Source organism: Apodemus sylvaticus, chromosome 12, assembly GCF_947179515.1.
Source record: "Apodemus sylvaticus chromosome 12, mApoSyl1.1, whole genome shotgun sequence".
Classification (NCBI taxonomy): Eukaryota; Metazoa; Chordata; class Mammalia; order Rodentia; family Muridae; genus Apodemus; species Apodemus sylvaticus.
Genome location: NC_067483.1, coordinates 40,254,287 through 40,275,002, shown reverse-complemented (window position 1 = coordinate 40,275,002; position 20,716 = coordinate 40,254,287). Strand labels below are relative to the sequence as shown.

The window sequence follows — 20,716 nt, the reverse complement described above, 5'->3', positions numbered from 1 at the left end:
ATACCCTGGTTGTAAGTCAGACCACACACCCAGCACACTGATATCTTTCAAAGCAGCTAGCCCTAAGGTACCCCTGAGAAGGGCCTCTGGAAGAAGGTGAGCCTTTTAACCATTTTCGCCCGTAGCACAATACTTCAAGTCAGGCAATCAAGACAAGCCTCCTTGTCTTGTGCCTCTGCCTCTTGAGGGTAGTTTTAGACCTTCCCCCTTTCTTAGCACCACTAAGCCTTGTCGCAGGATCAAGTGTGGGCTGCTCTGGAGTGTAGTCATTCTTTTTTGGCAAAGATCCATCCACTTTTGCCGACAAGCAGTTCCTGCCTTATGCTAGATTCTGGCTCATACATTCAACCACGACATTGGATTCAACCACGACAGTCTTACTGGTCGGACACCGGAAAACCTGCGCCGTGGGGATAGCACCCACATCGGGCAGCTCGCAAGCACCCGTGACTCCTGCTCCAGGAGACCTGACGCCTTCTTCCAGCCCCTTCGGGTGCACACATACATGGCATATACTTTCACAGAGAGACACATATCCACACGAATAAGTAGATAAATAGGCCTTTAACTTGACTTCCAATATCACTCCACTTTGCGCCTTCCTCTTTCTGCCTCTCTCTCTCTCTCCCGTCTCCCTCTCAGGTCTGTCTGGGAACCCTATAGATTTGGAGAAACGTAGACGTGTTTTTGGAAAGAACGTGATACCTCCGAAAAAGCCCAAGACTTTCTTAGAATTAGTATGGGAAGCCCTGCAGGATGTCACACTCATCATCCTGGAGATCGCAGCCATCATCTCCCTGGTCCTGTCCTTCTACCGACCTCCCGGGGGAGATAATGAAAGTGAGTATCTGAACTGCTACACGCGGCTGTCCTGAGCCCTTCCCACACCACCAACCATATCAAGTACCAGTGGTTTTCAGGTTATAGCATAAAATGTTCCTCTTACCCAGCAGGCTCTACCAAGGAGAGCTAGCAAGCCACTCTCCTAACCATTCCCCTTCCCCTACCACATCCTTGCTCAGAACACCAGCTATCTTGTGTCCTTACCTTTGCTGCTTAGTGTGTCCCAACCATAGTGCATTATGGGAAATAGCAGCGGACCCCGGCCGCACGTCCTGTGACTTGCACCGGCATCCTTTGTGCCGTTTAGTAGCTAACACAAATTCGACCTAGTGATGATGAGAAGTCGCTCCATCTGACTGATCTCCTTGGAAGTTTCCACCTCGGGAGTTTAATCTTCTATTGTTCTCTCATCTTGAGCGTCCCCCTGGTGGAGGTTGTGTAAACACTGCCCTCGTTTTAATGACTCTTTCTCCCCTCTCTGGATAGTCTGTGGTCACATTGCCAGTAACCCAGAAGAAGAGGAGGAAGGAGAAACTGGCTGGATCGAGGGGGCAGCCATTCTCGCCTCGGTGATCATTGTGGTCTTCGTGACAGCCTTCAATGACTGGAGCAAAGAGAAGCAGTTCCGGGGGCTGCAGAGTCGCATCGAACTGGAGCAAAAGTTCTCCATTATCCGGAATGGTCAGCTCATCCAGCTCCCGGTGGCGGAGATTGTGGTGGGAGATATTGCCCAGGTCAAATACGGTGAGAGCACCACGCTTCTCTGACCTGCACCAGCCCCCTCCCCAGACACACTGGAAGAGTAGGTCCATTGACACAAGGAGCTAAGAGTCTCTGAAAGCCTCTGCTAACCCGTCAGGTAGAGTTTAAGGGGGTTGTGGGAAGAAATTCTGAAGAAGGCCATAGCCAAAACTCTTCCAAGGGATCGTCTGACTTTTGCCCTGTGTGGCTTAGGAGTAAAAGTATAGAATATTGAGGCCACAGGAAGGTGTCGGGTCAAGATGTGTGTGGCACTAAGGGCCAGACCCAGGGCCATTTGCAGTATAGGTAAGGCCTCTGCCACTGAGTCCCGACCCAGCTCTAGAGTGGCATTCTCTGTACCCTTTACATGGAGGCTCTTTACTGTCTCGTGGGACCGTACGGAGAGCGTCCCTAAGGTAGAGAGGAGGAGCTGACTGGAGCTCCACACGGCTATCCCCTACCAGGTCTTACCACTCTCCCTTATTGTCACCCTTCCCCTTATACACTAGGTGACCTGCTGCCTGCGGATGGAATCCTAATCCAGGGAAATGATCTGAAGATTGACGAGAGTTCTCTGACAGGAGAATCAGATCACGTCAAGAAGACTCCAGACAAAGACCCCATGTTGCTCTCGGGTATAGTATCTGGTTGCCCAGGTTATCCTCACAGCCCCCACCGTCCACCCTCCACCCCTGATAGCAGGGCCGTGGGTTCTGGACCCTCTTCCCTCTATTGCCTCCATCTTCTCTTTTTCTTTTGGGTTGAGATGGAGTAGAAATATGAGTGGTTCTGATGCAGGGATATCAGGAACCTGAAAGTTGTATTTCGTCAAGTGTTGCAGGCACTGTCTTGTTTGGGAAGATGGTATAAAGTTAATATGTTAACCTTAACCTCTGTCTCCTTAGACTGTTTTAAATGGGATCATCTCCTAGCTTTGTCTCACTGCCTACTAAATAAGTTGTAATCCACAGAGGAAAGGCGGCACCGTGCTCTCAGGTTTGTATTTCATAGCAGATCACAGCTGAGAACATCAGTCAGCACTCATCGCCTTCTCCCTTTCCTTTTGTAGGGACTCATGTGATGGAAGGTTCTGGACGGATGGTAGTGACAGCTGTTGGGGTCAACTCCCAGACTGGGATCATCTTCACCCTCTTAGGGGCTAGTGAGGAAGAGGATGATGATGACAAGAAGAAGAAAGGTAGGGGGTCTGCCAAATGAGATTCTCTCTCATCTCTATGAACTAAAGGTCAGAGAGCAGATCCAGACGGAAATGCTGTCAGGAAAGTCTGCTGGGGCGAAGCAACAGATACCCAGACTCCTCGCCAGATGCAGATGTCAGTTGTGTGGCTGGAGAGATGACTCAGTAGTTAAGAGCACTTATTCTTGCCAAGGACCTGAGTTCAGTCTTTAGGACCCACATGGCTGTCAATAACCATTGACAACTCTCTAGTTCCAGGGGATCCTATGCTCTCTTCTGGCCTGTGTGGACACCAGGCATACTCATAGTACATAGACATATATGAAGACACACACACACACACACACACACACACACACACTTGTCGACCTTGTGTCTCTGAGGAGCGCCGATGAAAACCACTGAACCCTGGCTCAAATCCCTCACGTCAGACTGCATCTCCTTAATCCCTGTGTCTTTGGTAGGTTGTGAGGGGTTGAGTTGGCCCTAGCCTGAATGAGCAGGTAAGTGCTCTAGCCAAACCGCCCCACGTCGTCCTCCTCTTTCCTTCCCCTCTTCCTCAAGGACTGAGGGGGTAAAATGAACCGTCACAGCTGAGAGGGCAGTGACTCAAAGCAAAATGTGGATCCCACGAAAACTGTGGGCTCTCCGCTGAAGAGAGGCACAGCTAGAAGAGTGGGAATGGAGGGACCGTGTCTGTCCCACAGTTAGACTAGTCTTGGGCACTCGCTTCTTCCTGAGGTAGGACTACCAGGAGAAAGAGACCCAGATGTGAAAACCAGACTCGGGCCTTTTTCTGAGCATTCCTTCTTCCTGTGGGGAGAAAAGGGTTTCTAGCACTTGGCTAAGAATCATCTTAGGTACTTAGTAGAGAGAAGCTCATGTAAGAGAAACAATCTTTCAGAACCCAACCATTGGTTGTGACAGCTGCCCTCAGTAGAACACCTAGGAAGCTCGCCTGGGGCTTCTTGAATTGTCCTGGAGATGCATTTTTAGGGCCTTGACGTGGACAAATATTTCCAGCCTCTCTCTCCGTAACTCCCACCCCCATTTTCTCAAGTGCTATCACTCAGGACAGGAGCACCCCCCTCCTAGCTGCAGGAGGAGCTCAGGCATGACCACATGTGCAGCTGTCTGATGCTTGGATTCCCGAGGATTCATTTGAATCGCTAGGAAGGATGAATGAGCAGAGACGCAAGCTTCCTTTCCAAGTATCCCCCTGCCCCACAGACCTCCTTCGCTGCAACCCTTCTGTGCCCGGAAAGGACAGAATTGGATATCAGATCATCTCTTTACTAGTTACTTTGGGTCTCCACCCCGCTTTTTTCTTTCTTGTTCAAACAGGTAAAAAACAAGGAGTCCCTGAAAATCGCAACAAAGGTAACCTCTCCACCCACTCATGTTCCATCTCTACCTGCGCACGCTCAAACCAGACCTCTCCAGGTCGTCTGTCTCCCTGCCCTCTCCATAATCTGTTATCTGCTGCTGTGACCCAGTGCCTCATCCTGAGGACGGTGCAGAGATCTGGGGGTGGGCCCAAGGCAGAACAGCAGCACCCTCTGCTGTTGGCTTGAGGAAGCAATGTCCAGAATTCTTCCGCTCTTCTCTGCTTCACTGTCCGCAGCGGCTGCGGCAGTTTCTGGGTTGGAAGTCGTGGTGGAGGGTGTTGGCCAGGCAGTCCCTGCACCCTCCTCTGCTAGCCGCCTCATGGGTGTCTTCTGGTCTGTATTTCTTCCCTGTTCGTCTGCTCAGAGGCTTTGGAAAGAGACGTCTCCCTCTGCCTCTCTGCCCACTTCTTTCTTTGTTCTTGCCATGGTGTTTTGTCCCTCCTGATTGTGTCTCTTTCTCTTGGTGGCTGTGTCTGCATCCCATCCACGTCTTGTTTGTGCATCAGACAGAAGAGACCGTAACTCCAGCAAACAGTGACATTGAGGGGGGCACCAGCAGGAAATGGTCTTGAGAACAGCTCCTAAAGTTGATTACACACATCATAGTGTTCTTCAGAAATAAAACCACCAGGGCTTAAGGAGAAAGAACTTGAATGTCAGGTTTCTTTATTCTTCTTCGAAAGGGGACGCCCTGGGTTTGAAGTGCCCGCGCATCTCTGCTTTGCCTACTCTGTGTCTTTAGAGGGGCTTCTTTTCTTCCCCCTGACAAAATACTCAACTCAGGTCCTGCTCTGGTCCTCCTTCTTCCCTTGTCCTTCAACTTATAAAAGAAGCTGAAAAATAACTTTGATCTTGGGAGTGGTGGGGTGAGCATCTGTCTTTCTTCCCTGATTGGGGGAAGGGGAGCTTTTAACAGAATAGGCTAGGACCCTTATGTTCTAGAAACATCGACTAGAGTTTCCCTTTGGTCCCTTTCTACAGTAATCATTCCCTGTTTTAAGCTCTGGACTCTAGAGAGGATGCTTATTAAGGGGATGGATGGCGATGTGATTAATCCCCTTATTGATATAAACCTGTCAGCGTGTGGCTCTGAGGGGCGCCAGGAAGTTGTTGTAAAGAGGAAATCTAGACCTGAGAAGCATCTGCCACCCCATCTCCAGCTGATAGACATGTCCCAAAGGCCCTAGTGGAGTCCTGTGTCTGGCATGGGTGAGGAGCAATCAGGGGCCTAAGGAACATTCCAGGAAGAAGACAGAAGGGCATCTTGCCTTCCGCCTGCCTGCCATTCCCTGCGACATACTTGTCTATTCACTTGCTGTGTTCGTCTGTCTACCCTAGCAAAGACTCAGGACGGAGTGGCCTTGGAAATCCAGCCACTCAACAGCCAGGAGGGGCTCGACAGTGAGGAGAAGGAGAAGAAAATAATCAGGGTACCCAAAAAGGAGAAGTCGGTGCTGCAGGGCAAGCTCACACGCCTGGCTGTACAGATCGGGAAGGCGGGTGAGTGGCTAAGCCTGTCTCCCAGTGCAGGTCTGAAGTGTTGTCCCATGTGCTGGCTGTTACTGCCTCCATCCCACCACATCAGGCTGGACTGGCATCCGAGTGGTTCCCAAGGTTTAGAGAGCTGCATCTTTAGACACTGTTGGGCTTGGAAGGAATGAAATTTCCTCCTGTGTAGAAAGGTTAATAGCCTGAGGTCTCTTTCATCCAAATATTGAGGGGTGTGGGGGGGGGTGTCATGCTAATAGGAAGGCAGCCTTAAGAACTTTCACCTGTCCTGGAATCCTTCCAAGGACAGAGTTTGCTTCAGGCAGTTCCTCCTTGGTTGTGGAATCTTGTGGCCCAGCATGGAGCAATAAATACACAGTAAAGATTGAGACCAAAGAAGACCAGTTAGTCTACTCACAAGAAGGGTCTCATAGCTTGAGTGACAAGTGGCTTCTCCATTGCTCACCCCTACACTTCCCTGCCACCCTCTGGCCAAGGGGAGCAGCTGGAAGAGGTACCAGAGGATGGTTCCCTTGTGTGCTTTCCCTTGAGGTGTGGTCTATCAGTGAGTATTCTGTGACCTCCGACTTCTGTTTGCCACCACTATATTCAGCAAGCCTCTCTGGGCACAATTCTCCAGATGTCCTTGCTAAAGTGCAGACTACCTTCACAAAGTCTATGGCGGGGCCTGAGAGTCTCCAAGGATCTGTGATAGACACAACAGCAGTCACCATCTACAGCCTGCTCCTGAGAAGCCACATGTGTCCAGTAGCTGTCTTACTGGACAGCAAGCACTAAGTATCACAGAAAGTCCTGGAGGTGACCTAGCCATCTCATTTCAGTCCCGTAGCTTATTCTGACTACCTCGAAATCCTATGTATAGACTCTCTGTGGATGAGCTGTGAGGACACAAGCCAGTTTTTGAGCCAGGTACCCAGGTCAGAAACAAATAGATTCCCCGAGGAGCCCAAGTCTTCTCCTCGTCCCTGCCTCATTCTTCCTTGGGGATAAAAATTACCTAGAGATTGCCCACTGGTCTCCAATTTCTTATTTCACAAATCAAGCTAGGCTAGGGTGACATATGCAAGATGCCTTCCAACCCACAGAAAGAGAGACAGGGAGAAGGAGAGGGAGACAGACAGGGAGATGGAGGGAGAGATTCCCTAAATTTTTACCATAGCTACCTTGCTTCCTTACGCTAGTCCTAGCCTTAATCAATCCAAACCCAAACTAATCTGCCTTCATTGGCATTATTCCCCATGGCTTTGCAGTGAATCCCCCAAAGCATCAGAGCCAGATGGCTTCCATATGAGTGTCCCCCAAATATTGTGCTGCTGATGGGTACACATTAATCCTCAACCCTCAGAATGGCCACTGATTTCCTCCCAAATATGTAAGGTGACAAGCTATCCCACACTTTTCTCACTGAAAGTCCCAGAAATTGTTGTATCTCTAGCAAATTGGGATGGCCACCGTGCCGTGTCTTCTATCAGAAGCTTCACTGACCCCTAGCTTTCTCTTCTTTGAAACAGGAGGAACAATAGTAGCTATCTCCTAGGGCTATAGAGACTCGGCTGTGAAGGTCTGGCTGGCCTTGTTGCAGGCTCTGTGTTAGCCTCTTTGTCCTCTTTATGCCATACTGTGATAGGAGAAATCATGTAGTCAATGTGTGCTAGCACTGTGGGAACACCCTGTAACCAGGGCGTGGAACTTTCACAGACCATTGGAGGAGGGAAAGTCAAAGTTGTAAGCTACTACTAAGTGGGCAGACGCAGTTGCTGCTTGGTAAACACAATCATAAAATGTAGACCACCTTGTTAACAGAACAGAATTACTAATAAAGCAGCGGCAGCTGATCCATGTGCAGCCGTAGCCAACACACAATCTCCTTTAGATGTTGCAGTTTATTAGAAGAAAGGGCCTCAAGGCCATGACCCAGTAAGAAAAGGAGGAAAAATCAAAACTTGGGGGATTCTGGCAGGAAGCTTTACATTGAGTGATGTAACGGTTACTGTTGCGTGCATGATAAAGAGCGCTCAAGTCACTATGGTCTGCTTCCTAGTTCTCTGTGGGCGTGGGGGGTGGGGCTAGTTCTAGTTCTCTGAATGAAGATGCAACCTCGTTTCTTCAGGCTGTGGAATCCGGCCATTTACAAGTAAGAGATGGATCAGCGGTTAAGAGCACTGACTGCTCTTCCCAAGGTCCTGAGTTCAAATCCCAGCAATCACATGGTGCCTCACAACCATCCATAATGAGATCTGACACCTTCTTCTGGTGTGTCTGAAGACAGCTACAGTGTGCTTACATATAATAAATAAATCTTTAAAAACAAAACAAAAAGTAAGGTACCTCTTTTAGGAGGAAGCCCGTGTCCTAGCATACTCTACTCCCCCCCCCCTTTTTTTTTTTGGTTTGGTCGGATTTTAGGAGTTTGGGGGCAGGGAGTAATTTGTTTATAGATCAAGCTGGCCTGAATGTATGATCTTCCTGCCTCTGTCTCTTTAGTGCTGAAATTGCAGATATATGCCACCATAGCCCAGCAAAACCTCTTATTTATGATTGAAGAAGTTAAATTAGCAATTCAACCCATAGAGACTTTACAACTAACACAAGAGTATGTGTCAGGTTGGTGATGTGCTAAGAACAGAATCTGTATCTTTGGAACCACTATGCTCAGAAATTTTGTTCTGTAAAACAAACAAAAAAACCCATAATGTCATTATATTCAAGCAACAGAATGGGGAGATTTTAATATAACTGCCCAAAGCTTATATGGCTTTAAAAATTCTAGAACGAGTGTAGCAAGCTAACCCCTGTTCATGTACCTTGTTGCCCTGGACAGGTCTGATCATGTCTGTCCTCACAGTTGTCATCTTGATTCTATACTTTGTGGTTGACAATTTCGTGATACAGCGCCGAACGTGGCTTCCTGAGTGCACTCCTGTCTACATCCAGTATTTTGTCAAGTTCTTCATCATCGGAGTCACTGTATTGGTAGTGGCTGTGCCAGAGGGGCTGCCACTGGCTGTCACCATCTCCCTGGCCTATTCTGTAAAGGTAAGCCTAGAAGAATGCTGTCCCTGAAGGAGAGACAGAAAGGGAGGGTACCATATGCCCTTCAGTTAAAGGATAAGCTTAGGGACTGGGGAGATGGCTCAGTGGTTAAGAGCACTGATTGCTCTTCCAGAGGTCCTGAGTTCAATTCCCAGCAACCACGTGGTGGCTCACAACTATCCATAATGAGACCTTATACCCTCTTCTGGTGTGTCTGAAGACAGCTACAGTGTACTCATATAAATAATAATAAGTAAATAATATTTAAATAAATAAATAATAGCTCGCTCTTCTGGCCTTTAGACACTTTAGGGAGTCGCCCATGAGCAGAAATCCTTGGCTCTGAGGGATGGCCATTTCAGTTGGTTGTTTAAATAGATGAGTAGGGTCTTAAAGTATCACAAACATGACGTCATGCATCTTTGTGCAGGCCTAGAACTCACGTGAGAAATGTCGACTAGGACTTAGCCTTTGACCTGCGTCTGTGGGGACTCTGTTGGTCCTCTTTCAACTCCGCCCTCTTTCCTTTTGTAGAAAATGATGAAGGACAACAACTTGGTACGGCACTTGGATGCTTGTGAGACTATGGGCAACGCTACAGCCATTTGCTCCGACAAGACAGGCACGCTGACCATGAACCGCATGACAGTGGTACAAGCTTACGTTGGGAACACTCACTACCGCCAGATCCCCAAACCGGATGTCTTACCACCCAAGGTTCTGGAGCTCATAGTCAATGGCATTTCTATCAACTGTGCTTACACTTCAAAGATTCTGGTGAGCTCTGCCATTGCTGGGCACCTGGGACGGGTGACGGGGAATCGATATTCATTTTGCCAGAGATAAATCTTCTGTCCTAGTTCCTTTTCTATGACTGTGCTCATACCCCATGACCAAAGCAATCTATAGAAGAAAGCAGCCTATAGAAGAAAACGTTTATTGGGGGCTTACACTTTCCAAGGGTTAGAGCTCATGACTCTCATAGCAGGCAACGCGGCAGCAGGTGGGCAAGCATAGCCCTGGAGTGGTTGCTGAGGGCTCATCCCCATCCATGAGCAGGAGGCAGAGGGCACACTGGGGAGGACCTAAGTGTGTCTGAAACCTCAAAGGCCCCCCAAACCCCATTGGCACACCTCTAACAAGACATCACCTCCCAACCCTTCCCAAACAGTTCTGCCAACTGGGGGCCAAGGATTCAAATCTATGGGCCTACGGGGGCCGTGCTTACCCAACCCACCACACCCCCTATTATTCACTCCATCTGAGGTGCCATCCTACAATCTGTCTCCTACTCCTGGCTGAACATGGTCAGGGTAAGGATATGGCAGTGTCTCCAGCAGACTTGCACTGGCCCAGATTTAATTACTCATTTTCCAGAAACAGGGAGAGCTTTAGGATATGACTTCCAGGGCATGAGACACCTCATTACCATAGGGTAGCTGTAACGTTCCCCAAGTCCTATTTGGCTGTGAGTCAGCATCACTTTTGAAAGAACGGCAAACGGCGCCTCCCCTGTGGGCAGTGGTGTGCCTACCAAGTTGACCTGTCCAAGTCCTCTCTCTGGTCCAGAGATCTCACTCGTTCATTCTGTGTCTGGTTTTGTTTCTGTTTTTCCTTTTCTCTCTCAGCCTCCAGAAAAGGAGGGAGGCCTACCCCGGCAGGTAGGCAACAAGACAGAGTGTGGGCTGCTGGGCTTCGTCACAGACCTGAAACAGGACTACCAGGCAGTTCGCAATGAGGTGCCTGAGGAGAAGATCTTCAAGGTGTACACCTTCAACTCAGTGCGCAAGTCCATGAGCACTGTCATCAGGAAGCCGGAAGGGGGCTTCCGCATGTTCAGCAAGGGCGCCTCTGAGATAATGCTGCGCAAGTGAGCCCCCTTCCTCCAATTTTCCCCTTTGAAATCCTCCCTACCCCCACCCCCCACCAGGAACACCTGAGGGACCATGCCAAAGCAGCCTGAAGGATGAGTGACCCTGCAGCCAGGTAGTGACAGCTGAGCTTTTACTCAGGACAGTGGTTGCTTTTAAGACTTTGCTGACTCCTTTAATAAACCTTCCCATCTCAGCAAGGTGGGTACCATTTTGACCCATTTTACAGAGGAAGAAATAAACGCAGTGACACTGCGTGACTTTCCCATAGAAAGAGCAGCTAACAGTGCCACAGCCAGGATTCAGCCTGGACCAGCCTGACTCTCCCGTTTCCTAGTGAGTTCACGGAGGTAGTCAGGATATGCCCCATGTCTCCGTGCTCAAAGGAGTTGGTGAGCATGAGATGCCTTGCACGGACCTAGAGCTAACAGTGTTGCTTCTTCGCTCCCTCTCTCACTCTGGAGTCTGAACACATGTGATAGACCTTTAAAGGTGGCTAAGCTGCCTGTAGGTTGGTACAGCCAAGCCAACTTAAGTATGTCGCCACCTATGATCCAAGGCAAAGGGAGACTAAGGTGGGAGGGTTACAAATTCAAGGTCATTCTGGGATACTCTGTCTCTGTCTCAAAACAGAGAGAGAGAGACAGAGAGAGAGAGACAGAGAGAGAGAGAGAGAGATGATGATGATGATGATGATGTGTGTGTGTGACTATAGGAATACTACAGAATCGCCTTAATGCCTGTGATAGTGTGGTTGTTGGAGCGTGTTGAGAGGGAAGGCAGACACTGATTTCTGACGGTGCCCCTCCCCAGGTGTGATCGAATCCTGAACAAGGAAGGAGAAATTGTACCGTTCAGAAGTAAGGACCGAGATAATATGGTACGCAATGTCATTGAGCCCATGGCCAGTGAAGGACTCCGGACTATCTGCATAGCCTACCGAGATTTTGATGGTGCAGAGCCCTCATGGGAAAACGAGAATGAGATCGTCACCTCGCTGATCTGCATCGCAGTGGTGGGCATTGAGGATCCTGTGCGCCCAGAGGTAAGGCTTGCCCATTCCTGAAGGGAAGAGAAAAGGGCAAGGAAGCAGAAGTGCTTGTTTCCCCACTGACTACTGCTTAGGGTCCAGGGTCCAGTGTAACCACATGTGCCACCTGGGAGTCATAGGAAGCAGGTGTGAAGATCTGACGTAGCCGTGACCCGTTGCCTAACTGCTAGTCGCTTACAGAGCCGGACGACTCCAGTACCTCCTTTCCATATCAGTTGTGGAGGGCCACGTCAGCAGAAGGCAGCATACCTGGCCTTAGGCTATCTAAGGGGCAGGCACTGATGATTTGGTTGGGCTTATTGCTTGGTTAGTAGGAATAGTCACGGTCAGAATTACCCAGAGGACAACTTACTCTTCGGCTACCTTCATTCAACCGACAGATTCTTTTTTGAGCAGTCGCTGTGTGCAGAACACTATTCTAGGTGCCAGAGGAATTTCAAAAGCTAGAATGGTGAGGGCGTCCTGTGAATAAGCTCACGGGTTGGAGGCTGGACCACATGGGGAGAGAGCGGTTAGAGCTGCTTGTGGGAAAGAAATGAGTGGCCACATCACCAGACGCTGACCAGGCCTCCCAGGGACCCTGAAGAAAAGGGAGGCCCATCTGCCTCCCAAAGCAAATTCCCCTTCAACCTAGGAGATCATGAGTGAAATGTAAATATCCTCTATGAGATGAACATTAGCAAGGGACACTGAGCACTATAAAGGGACTCAGACAGAGCCCCTGTTCTGTGTTGCCTGAAGCAAGAGCTGAGCCAGGGAGGGCCACGCATCACCAAGCTCACGACCATTTTCCCTTTTTTTCTTTGCTCCCCTTAGGTACCAGAGGCAATTGCCAAATGCAAACGGGCTGGCATTACTGTCAGAATGGTGACAGGTGATAATGTCAACACAGCCCGGGCTATCGCCACCAAATGTGGCATTTTGACTCCTGGAGAAGACTTCTTGTGCCTGGAAGGCAAAGAATTCAACAGACTTATCCGCAATGAGAAGGGTGAGGTGAGTCTGAGGGAACAGCAAGGGCAGTGCTTTCAAGGGAATGGCTGGTTCTAGTGTGTAGCATCTGGGCTTGTGGAAGCACGTGGGTGGCTTCTAAACTGAAATCAGTCCATCGGGAGACATCCCTTCCCACCACAGCCACTCAACAGTGAATGGGGAGTCCTCTTGTCTTTGTTCAGTTACCTGTGGGGGGCACAGAATTACTAACATCTTCATTTTTCTGTTCCTTTAACTCAAAGAATAATTTTTGTGTGTGCTGCTTTCTCCCTACCTCACCCCTCCAATGTCACCACCCCGTGGCTGAGGGTGGCATGGGCTTGTGCTTCAATGCACTAGGAATACAGAATAGACAACAGTTTCCTGGTCTACATGGACTCAGACCTAAGCCCCCAGCAGCTCATGGTAGCCACCTGAGCCAAGGGTTAACCTGGACCGTCCTCCTATAATGAGGCTAAGCATTAAGGATTGCTTCTATATAGGAAATTGGGAAGGAAAAGAAAAGAAAGCCCTACATGGTCCCCATCAGTGAAGCCATATTAGCTATTTCATCTCCTGGGGTGTGGGGTAGGGTGGGCAGGGAATAAGGATCCTCCCAGGTTTTAAAGCTGCAGTTCTCGTGGAAGCTGGGGTTGTGTGGAGGAGTAAGATCTCTCTGAATAAGCTGCTCTGAGTTCAGCTGACTGAGGTGCCTCTGGTATCGGCAGGTGGAACAAGAAAAGCTAGACAAGATCTGGCCGAAGCTTCGGGTGCTGGCACGGTCTTCTCCCACGGACAAGCACACACTGGTGAAAGGTGAGGTTGGACTGTATTCAGCCTGCCGTCGTTTGTGAGGGCAAGCCAGGGTAAAATCAGATAACGAGCCATCCTTGGCGCAGCTAGAGATGTAGCCAGTGGCAGAGTGCTTGCTTAGTGTGCACAAGGCCCTGAGTTCAATTCCCAGCACTGCCCTCAAAAGAAGAAGGAGGAGGAAGAGGAGGAGGTGGTAGTGGAGGAGGAGGAGGAGAAAAAGAAGAAGAGGAAGAAGAAGAAGAAGAGGAGGAGGAGGAGAAGGAGGAGGAAGAGAAGGAGGAGGAGGAAGATGAGGAGGAAGAGGAGGAGGAGGAAGAGAAAAGGCATACCCATTGAAGAGTTAAGCATGGCGACATACACCTGTGATCCCAGAATTTAAGAGGTAAAGGCAGAAGAACAAGTTTATCTGGGTTCAAGGTCATCTTCAGCAACATAGTGAGTTCAAGGCCAGCCTGAGCTATGTGGAACCTTGTCTCAAAATAAAATGAGCCATCAGCCAAACTCCTTTCCGGTCCCAGTAAGGAATCCTAGGAGTGGTCCCCAGCTAGTGGGGAGAACATTGAGTTTGGCAAACAGCTGAGCTCCTGGCAAGTTTGTGATAAACTAGAGTTGAGTGTTTTGGTTTGCAGTTTTAGTAGGGCTTGGGAGTTCTTTAGTTGTTTGCTTGGGAGAGAGGATGGTACAGTTGTCATGTAGCCCAGATTGACCTCAAATTCCCTATATGGCTGAAGATGACCTCGAACTCCTGATTCTCCTGCCTTTACTTCCCAAGTACTGGGATTAAGGGGTAGGCCACCACAGCTCTCTAGAGCTGAGAGTGGGAGTGTTAATCCCTAGCTGAAGTGGTAGGTACCCTTTGAACCCAGATGTCAAAGCCATTTCACGCTTTCCCAGCTACCTAGCAGCTGTGTAAGGTACTGGATGAAGGTTAGCTTTCTCAGCTCAGAGTGACCTCGGCAAATCTATTACCTGTGGGTGGTACTGTAGACCGACCCAGCAGCAAAGAGACAAGGAAGGCAAGAGAGTAGAGGCGGAATGGTAGAGCCAGGGGAGAAGACAGGAAGTGTCTCTTTCCTGGAAAGCAGTCCCTCCCCCATGGCCTCAGGTGGCACGTGTGTGTTCACTGTCGCATCTCTTTTTTCCCAGGTATCATTGACAGCACTGTTGGGGACCATCGGCAGGTGGTGGCTGTCACCGGTGATGGAACAAATGACGGACCCGCTCTAAAGAAAGCAGATGTCGGTTTTGCTATGGTAAGTTCCCCCTGGGTCACCTTCTCCATCAGGAGCCAAGCGTCTGCTTCCTATGCCTTCGAATCCCACCCGTGCTCTCCCCCGACACCTCCATCTCCTACTGACCTGGCCAGCAGTGTGTGTGAAAACCAGGCACTGGTTGTCCAGGGAATGGCAGGGAGGCTTACCTGGAAAAGCAAGAGCGCTGTGGTGACACTGTTTGCCTGGGTGAATGACGGAAAAGTCAGCTTCCACAGAGACTATGGTCAGTGCTGTGCTCTTCACATTGGAGGTCACGAGTATCTGAATCTTTTGGCAAGTTCCTTTAAAAGTCCAAATATTCCAAAGACCCATCTTGCTTCAGTAAGGTAGGGTAGGCACTAGAAGTATTTGGGGGCTTGGTTTGGTTTGGTTTAAGGTTTTTAAGGTGCTGGTGGAGGTTTGATGGTTGTTGCAAGCACAGCAGTGGATTCTGGAGCTCCAGAATACAAAATGCATCCTCACATTGAAGTAACGTATGGCCCTAGTCTTCCATCCATAACTAACTGTTGTGGAGATCTAAGCAGTGGGGGGGATTTAGGAAGATGGGGGGGTATGTTGGGGGAAGGGGTTGGAGGTATACACCTGTAATCCCAACATTTGGGAGGTTGAGGCAGGAGGATCTCGGGTTTAAGACCAGCCTGTTCCACAGGCAGTTCCAGCCCAGCTTGAATACATAGTAAGGCTATATCTCAAAAAGGAAGAAAATAACCTACCTTTGTGGCGAGTGTTTTTATAATACATCTATATATGTGTGTCTGTTTGTGAATACATGCACAAGCATTCTGACACCTATGAAGGCCAGGTATCAAATTCTGATCCTCTAGAAGGGCAGCGTGTGTTCCTAACCACCCAGCCATTTCTCCAACTCCTAGGGAACTCTAAACAAATCTAACGAACAAAACATGTTAATTCTAAAACAAAACAAAAATCAAAACCAGTTTTAATTCTAAGAAACTTTAAATATCATATGCTTAAGAAGTTAGAATCATATAATGGCTCTATCTCTCTCTGCTCAGTAAGTACCCCCCCCCAGCCTCCTCTACCCAACTGAATTAGTTTGTAGTCAATCTAAGTCATTTTGTCATTTGTATTCATACAATTTTTAAATATTTCTCTAAATAATATATATCAATAAACTGTGTAAATTATTACAGAATTTCTCATAAGAAAAAAATCTGACAACTCCAGCCAGTTTTTGGTGGTGCACGCCTATTTAATCCCAGCTCTCTTGGGAGACAGAGGCAGTCAGATCTCTGAGTTTGAGGTCAGACTCCAAATAGGATCCGCACCTGATGGGTGTCTGTGGCATCTCTGGAGTCCGACTCCACAGCAGTGGCTCTTTTTTTTTTTTTTTTTTTTTTTATTCACTATAATTTATTTACATTTCAAATGATTTCCCCTCTTCTAGCCCCCCCACTCCCCGAAAGTCCCGCAAGCCCCCTTCTCTTCCCCTGTCCTCCCACCCACCCCTTCCCACTTCCCCGTTCTGGTTTTGCTGAATACTGTTTCACTGAGTCTTTCCAGAACCAGGGGCCACTCCTCCTTTCTTCTTGTACCTCATTTGATGTGTGGATTATGTTTTGGGTATTCCAGTTTTCTAGGTTAATATCCACTTATTAGTGAGTGCATACCATGATTCACCTTTTGAGTCTGGGTTACCTCACTTAGTATGATATTCTCTAGCTCCATCCATTTGCCTAAGAATTTCATGAATTCATTGTTTCTAATGGCTGAATAGTACTCCATTGTGTAGATATACCACATTTTTTGCATCCACTCTTCTATTGAGGGATACCTGGGTTCTTTCCAGCATCTGGCAATTACAAATAGGGCTGCTATGAACATAGTAGAACATGTATCCTTATTACATGGTGGGGAGTCTTCTGGGTATATGCCCAGGAGTGGTATAGCAGGATCTTCTGGAAGTAAGGTGCCCAGTTTTTGGAGGAACCGCCAGACTGATTTCCAGAGCATTTGACTGCAGCAGTGGCTCTTAAAGCATGTCCTGTGTGGCCCTGGAGAGACAGTTCAGTGTTGAAGAGCACTGTCTATTCTAACAGAGGGTGGAGGTTCGGTTCCCAGCACCCACAAAGCAACTCGCAAGCATCCATGACTCCAGTCCAGGCCGTCTGAATCCCTTTGCTGGCAGGCACCATGCACACATAGGGTGTGTATACATCTATGCAGGCAAAACACCATGAACATAAAATGATTTTTAAAAAGAATGTACCTCAACTCCCAGTGCACCTGCAGTACCTGGAAACCTGTGGAAATGCAGGCGCTCAGGCGCCGCCCAAGGCTCCTGGACCAGAAGACCTGGAGTTGAGGATCCTAATGTGCCCAAATGTTTAAGAAAGCGCTGACTTTTATATCAGCCTATGTCCCAAAGACTGTCCCTGTATTCACAAATTTGCTGGAAGGACTCAGTGGAGCCTGGACTAAGTACTGTGTGGACATGGCTGGGTTTTGTTACAGATGGGTGATGAGGACACAGTTAGATCACAAGAGAAAAGGACACTGGCAGAATCCCAGAGGAGTCCATGGCCAGCCTCCTTGTGCTCTCCCTGCCAGGAGGTAGGGGTGGGGGAGGGGAGTCCATTCTTCCATATTTGCAACAGGTCAGCAGTGTGTATAATGCTTCTAACAGGGAATCCCGTCAGACTCAGCTCACAAAGCTGTTATCAGCACTGGCCTTTGGGGAACTTTCTCTCTTGTACCAGAACTCGACTCCCAAAAGGGAAGTAGAAGCCAAACTATTTCAGCATAGCAAGTGTGTCAAAGCTGCAGTCTGTGGGCTGCATGCTATAAGTCAGGCCCAACACGAAACTGTGAAATGTACTCTAAATACCGTGAGATCTTTGTGGGGGGTTGTGTATATGGGTTTGTTGTTGTTGTAATTCCAATGCAGGCTTTCTGGAGTGTGAATGTCATAGGTGACAGTATTGTCACAGTGTCAAAGGCCGGACACACTTGGTGGAGTGAACCACCCTGTCCCAGTTAAGTGCTGACCAGGAGAGCTCTGAGAACCAAGTTCTCAGTAGCCAGCCTTGCAAGTGAGCCGTTGTGAGGACGGCGGCCTCAGGGCCACTGTGCTGCGGGTTTTCCACACTTCCCTTCCACCTTTGTCCCTGCTATTTCATGTTGAAGGAACTGGGTTTATTGTCTACACAGACTACTTTCCCAACACAATGAACAACACAAATGTGTCTGTTGTATTTCTGTAGTCTCCTTTAATGTGTTAAAGTAATATCAAGTCTCCTGAATATTGTTGGGTCACTTGGTTTTGATTTGGGTTGGGTCACTTGGTTTTGATTTGGGGTGGGGTTTTGTCTTTTTCTCTTTGTTTGCATCTTCCCCTACACCAGTTGTGTGTGTGTGTGTGTGTGTGTGTGTGTGTGTGTGTCTGTCTGTCTTTGTGTGTGTGTGTGTGTGTGTGTGTGTGTATGTGTTAAGTGGTGTCTCTGTGTGTGTATCTCTGTGTGTTTGTGTGCGTATGTGTGTGTGTGTTGTGCAGTGTGTCTGTGTGTGTGTCTCTGTGTGTGTATGTGTGTATGTTTGTGTGTGTTTGTATGTGTGTTGTGCAGTGTCTCTGTGTGTCTCTGTGTGTGTCTCTGTGTGTGTGTATGTGTGTGTTGTGTGGTGTCTCTGTGTGTCTCTGTGTGTGTGTCTGTGTGTGGTATGGTGTCTCTGTGTCTGTGTGTGTGTTTCTGTGTGTGTGTGTTTCTGTGTGTGTGTGTGTGTGTGTGTGTGTGTGTGTGTTTGGGTGTGTCTGTGTACCCACCAAGGTATGGGTGTGGAGGTCAGAGAACAGTTTTTAAAAATTGGTTTTCTCTTTCCACTGTGTGATCCAAGAACCAAACTCAAGTCAACAAATTTGCAGGGCAAATGATTCTTGTGAGACAGGGTCTCACTCTGTACCTGACTGGCCAGGAACTGGCTACATAGACCAAGCCCGCCTCTCCCTCAAGTGCTGGGGAGTCCTGTATCCCCATCTGGTGTGTTTTATTTGTTGTTTGTTTGTCTGTCTGTTTCATTTTGTTTTGTTTTTATTCCTCATTTTGGATTTTGTGACATGATCTGGCCTTCCCCTCAGCCTGTAGCCCAGGATACCCTTAAACTTGAAGCAATCCTCCTACCTCAGCCTCCTCAGTGCTGGAATCACAGTGTACACCACTATGCCTGGCTTGCCCCTTGTGTCTTTATACACTAGTTCTAGAAGCAATCAGATTCTGTATTTCAGTGGAGGGTTGTGAAATGACACTGTTCCAATTTTATTTATTTATTAGCTTGATTACTTACACAAAAGATTTCCCTTACTCTGTGCTTCAGTCCCTATATGAAAGTCAGGTTAAATGCTTGATTTGTTTCCTTTCCTTACCACAGATTACTTGCTTTATTTTTTTTAAGTATTATTACAAACACATGAATTTTTTTTCAGTATTGGGATTAAATTCAGTACTAGACAAGAACTCTGCCACTGAGGTACCTACAGCCCAAGTGAGGGAAATTGAAGATATATTCGATATGTTTCAATCCATTACCCTTACTACTGTCTTGATGCTGAAACTGATCCCTCATTAGCCAGGTGTCAGTCACTTCTTCAGTGTCTGATGAGTCCTTTTGATGTAACCCTAGGTGTCTTTTATTGCTTCTTGTTGTTGTTGTTGTCGTCGTAGTTGTCATTGTTGTTTCTTGCCTGATAAGACACTGCGGAGAGCTTGAGCCTCATTGTGGTTGTTGTTGTTGTTGTTGGGGTTGGGGTTATTTTTTTTCGTTTTATTGAGACATGGCCTCTGTGTGTAGCCCTGGCTGTCCTGGAACTCTCTCTATAGACCATGCTGGCTTCCGACTCACAGAAATCTACCTGTCTCTGCTTCCTGGATGCTCTGTTAAAGGTGTGTGCCACCACTGCCTGGCTGAGCCTATTTCTTATCTCCGGCCTGGTATCGTGCATTCCCTCAGCATGTCCTGCCTCGTTTTATTGGCAGGCCATATTAGGGAATACAATCAAAGCATAAAGGTGCATCTCCCCTCTGAGCACACTTACCAAGTCAAATGCCACCGAGTGGATACCGAAGCTAAGAAGTGAGCTTTCGTGGCCTAGCTGTGTTTCTATACCTGTTTTTAAGGTCAAATGCTTCCTAAATTGGTGGTCTTTATGTTTCTCACCTAACATTCTGGAGTGCTAACCTCCTGCTTTATTTCTAATTCTCTCCTTTGTTTCTATCTACCCTAATTTTACATTTGCAGTTCTTAAGACAAAACCTGTGACCTCTAATGCTGTTAATGCAATTATTGACTTTGTCTAAAAAATGTGTAATAGTTATAAAATAACAGGTGGAGGGGCATATACTTGGAGGCAGGGGGTGGGAAGAGGGGTTGGGGGTTTTGGGGGAGGTGGAAACTGGGAAAGGTTTTAGCATTTGAAATGGAAACGGAAATATATTCAATAAAAAAACAATAATAAAATAATTACTAAAAAATTCTTTTATTATTTTATTTTGAGATAGCATCTCACTATGAGCCTAGGTTGGCCCCAACCTTACTATGTAGCCCAGGAAAGCCTTAAACTCACAATCCCCCTGCCTTAACCTCCTAAGTCCTGAAATTATATGCATGTACCACCACACTGAGCTAAATATTTATCTTTTTTAAATTAGTTATTATTGTTTAGTGATTCTGTACATGTATATATAAGTATTATTCTTATTGTTTTTCATCTGTAGATATATCTTACAAGGAATGCATCATCAAATTACTAAAAAGCATAATTTTAAATTAAAAAATAGATGGATGGAAAAATGTTTAGAGATTGAGAACATGGGCTTCCTTTCCTGAAGACCGAGGTTCTATTCCCAGCGCCCACATGGTGGCTCACAGCTGCCTGTAACTCCAGTTCCTGGGGGGTCTAATGGCCTCCCCTGGCTTCAGGGGGCAGTGAGCACGCTCTCGATGCACAGACGTACTTGCAGGTGAAACGCCCAGGCACATAAAATGAAATAACTTAACTTTTTGAAAAAGAG

At 47.8% G+C, this 20,716-nt stretch overlaps 1 protein-coding gene across 6 annotated transcripts in view; it reads left to right on the top strand.

The window, feature by feature from the left end:
* The window catches only part of Atp2b4 (ATPase plasma membrane Ca2+ transporting 4), a 98,257-nt gene that overhangs the window by 59,643 nt on the left and 17,898 nt on the right, over window positions 1-20,716 (top strand). For 4 of the 6 annotated variants that reach the window (XM_052200424.1, XM_052200426.1, XM_052200425.1 and 1 more), the window contains 13 exons: window positions 643-840; window positions 1,330-1,587; window positions 2,094-2,219; window positions 2,654-2,782; window positions 4,127-4,162; window positions 5,509-5,670; window positions 8,501-8,715; window positions 9,247-9,489; window positions 10,341-10,582; window positions 11,397-11,628; window positions 12,451-12,630; window positions 13,335-13,422; window positions 14,566-14,672. In XM_052200424.1, the coding sequence (XP_052056384.1) occupies window positions 643-840; window positions 1,330-1,587; window positions 2,094-2,219; window positions 2,654-2,782; window positions 4,127-4,162; window positions 5,509-5,670; window positions 8,501-8,715; window positions 9,247-9,489; window positions 10,341-10,582; window positions 11,397-11,628; window positions 12,451-12,630; window positions 13,335-13,422; window positions 14,566-14,672 (2,216 nt within the window). The remainder of the gene's footprint in view (window positions 1-642; window positions 841-1,329; window positions 1,588-2,093; window positions 2,220-2,653; window positions 2,783-4,126; window positions 4,163-5,508; window positions 5,671-8,500; window positions 8,716-9,246; window positions 9,490-10,340; window positions 10,583-11,396; window positions 11,629-12,450; window positions 12,631-13,334; window positions 13,423-14,565; window positions 14,673-20,716) is intronic. The other 2 variants (XM_052200427.1, XM_052200429.1) reach the window with 1 other exon arrangement.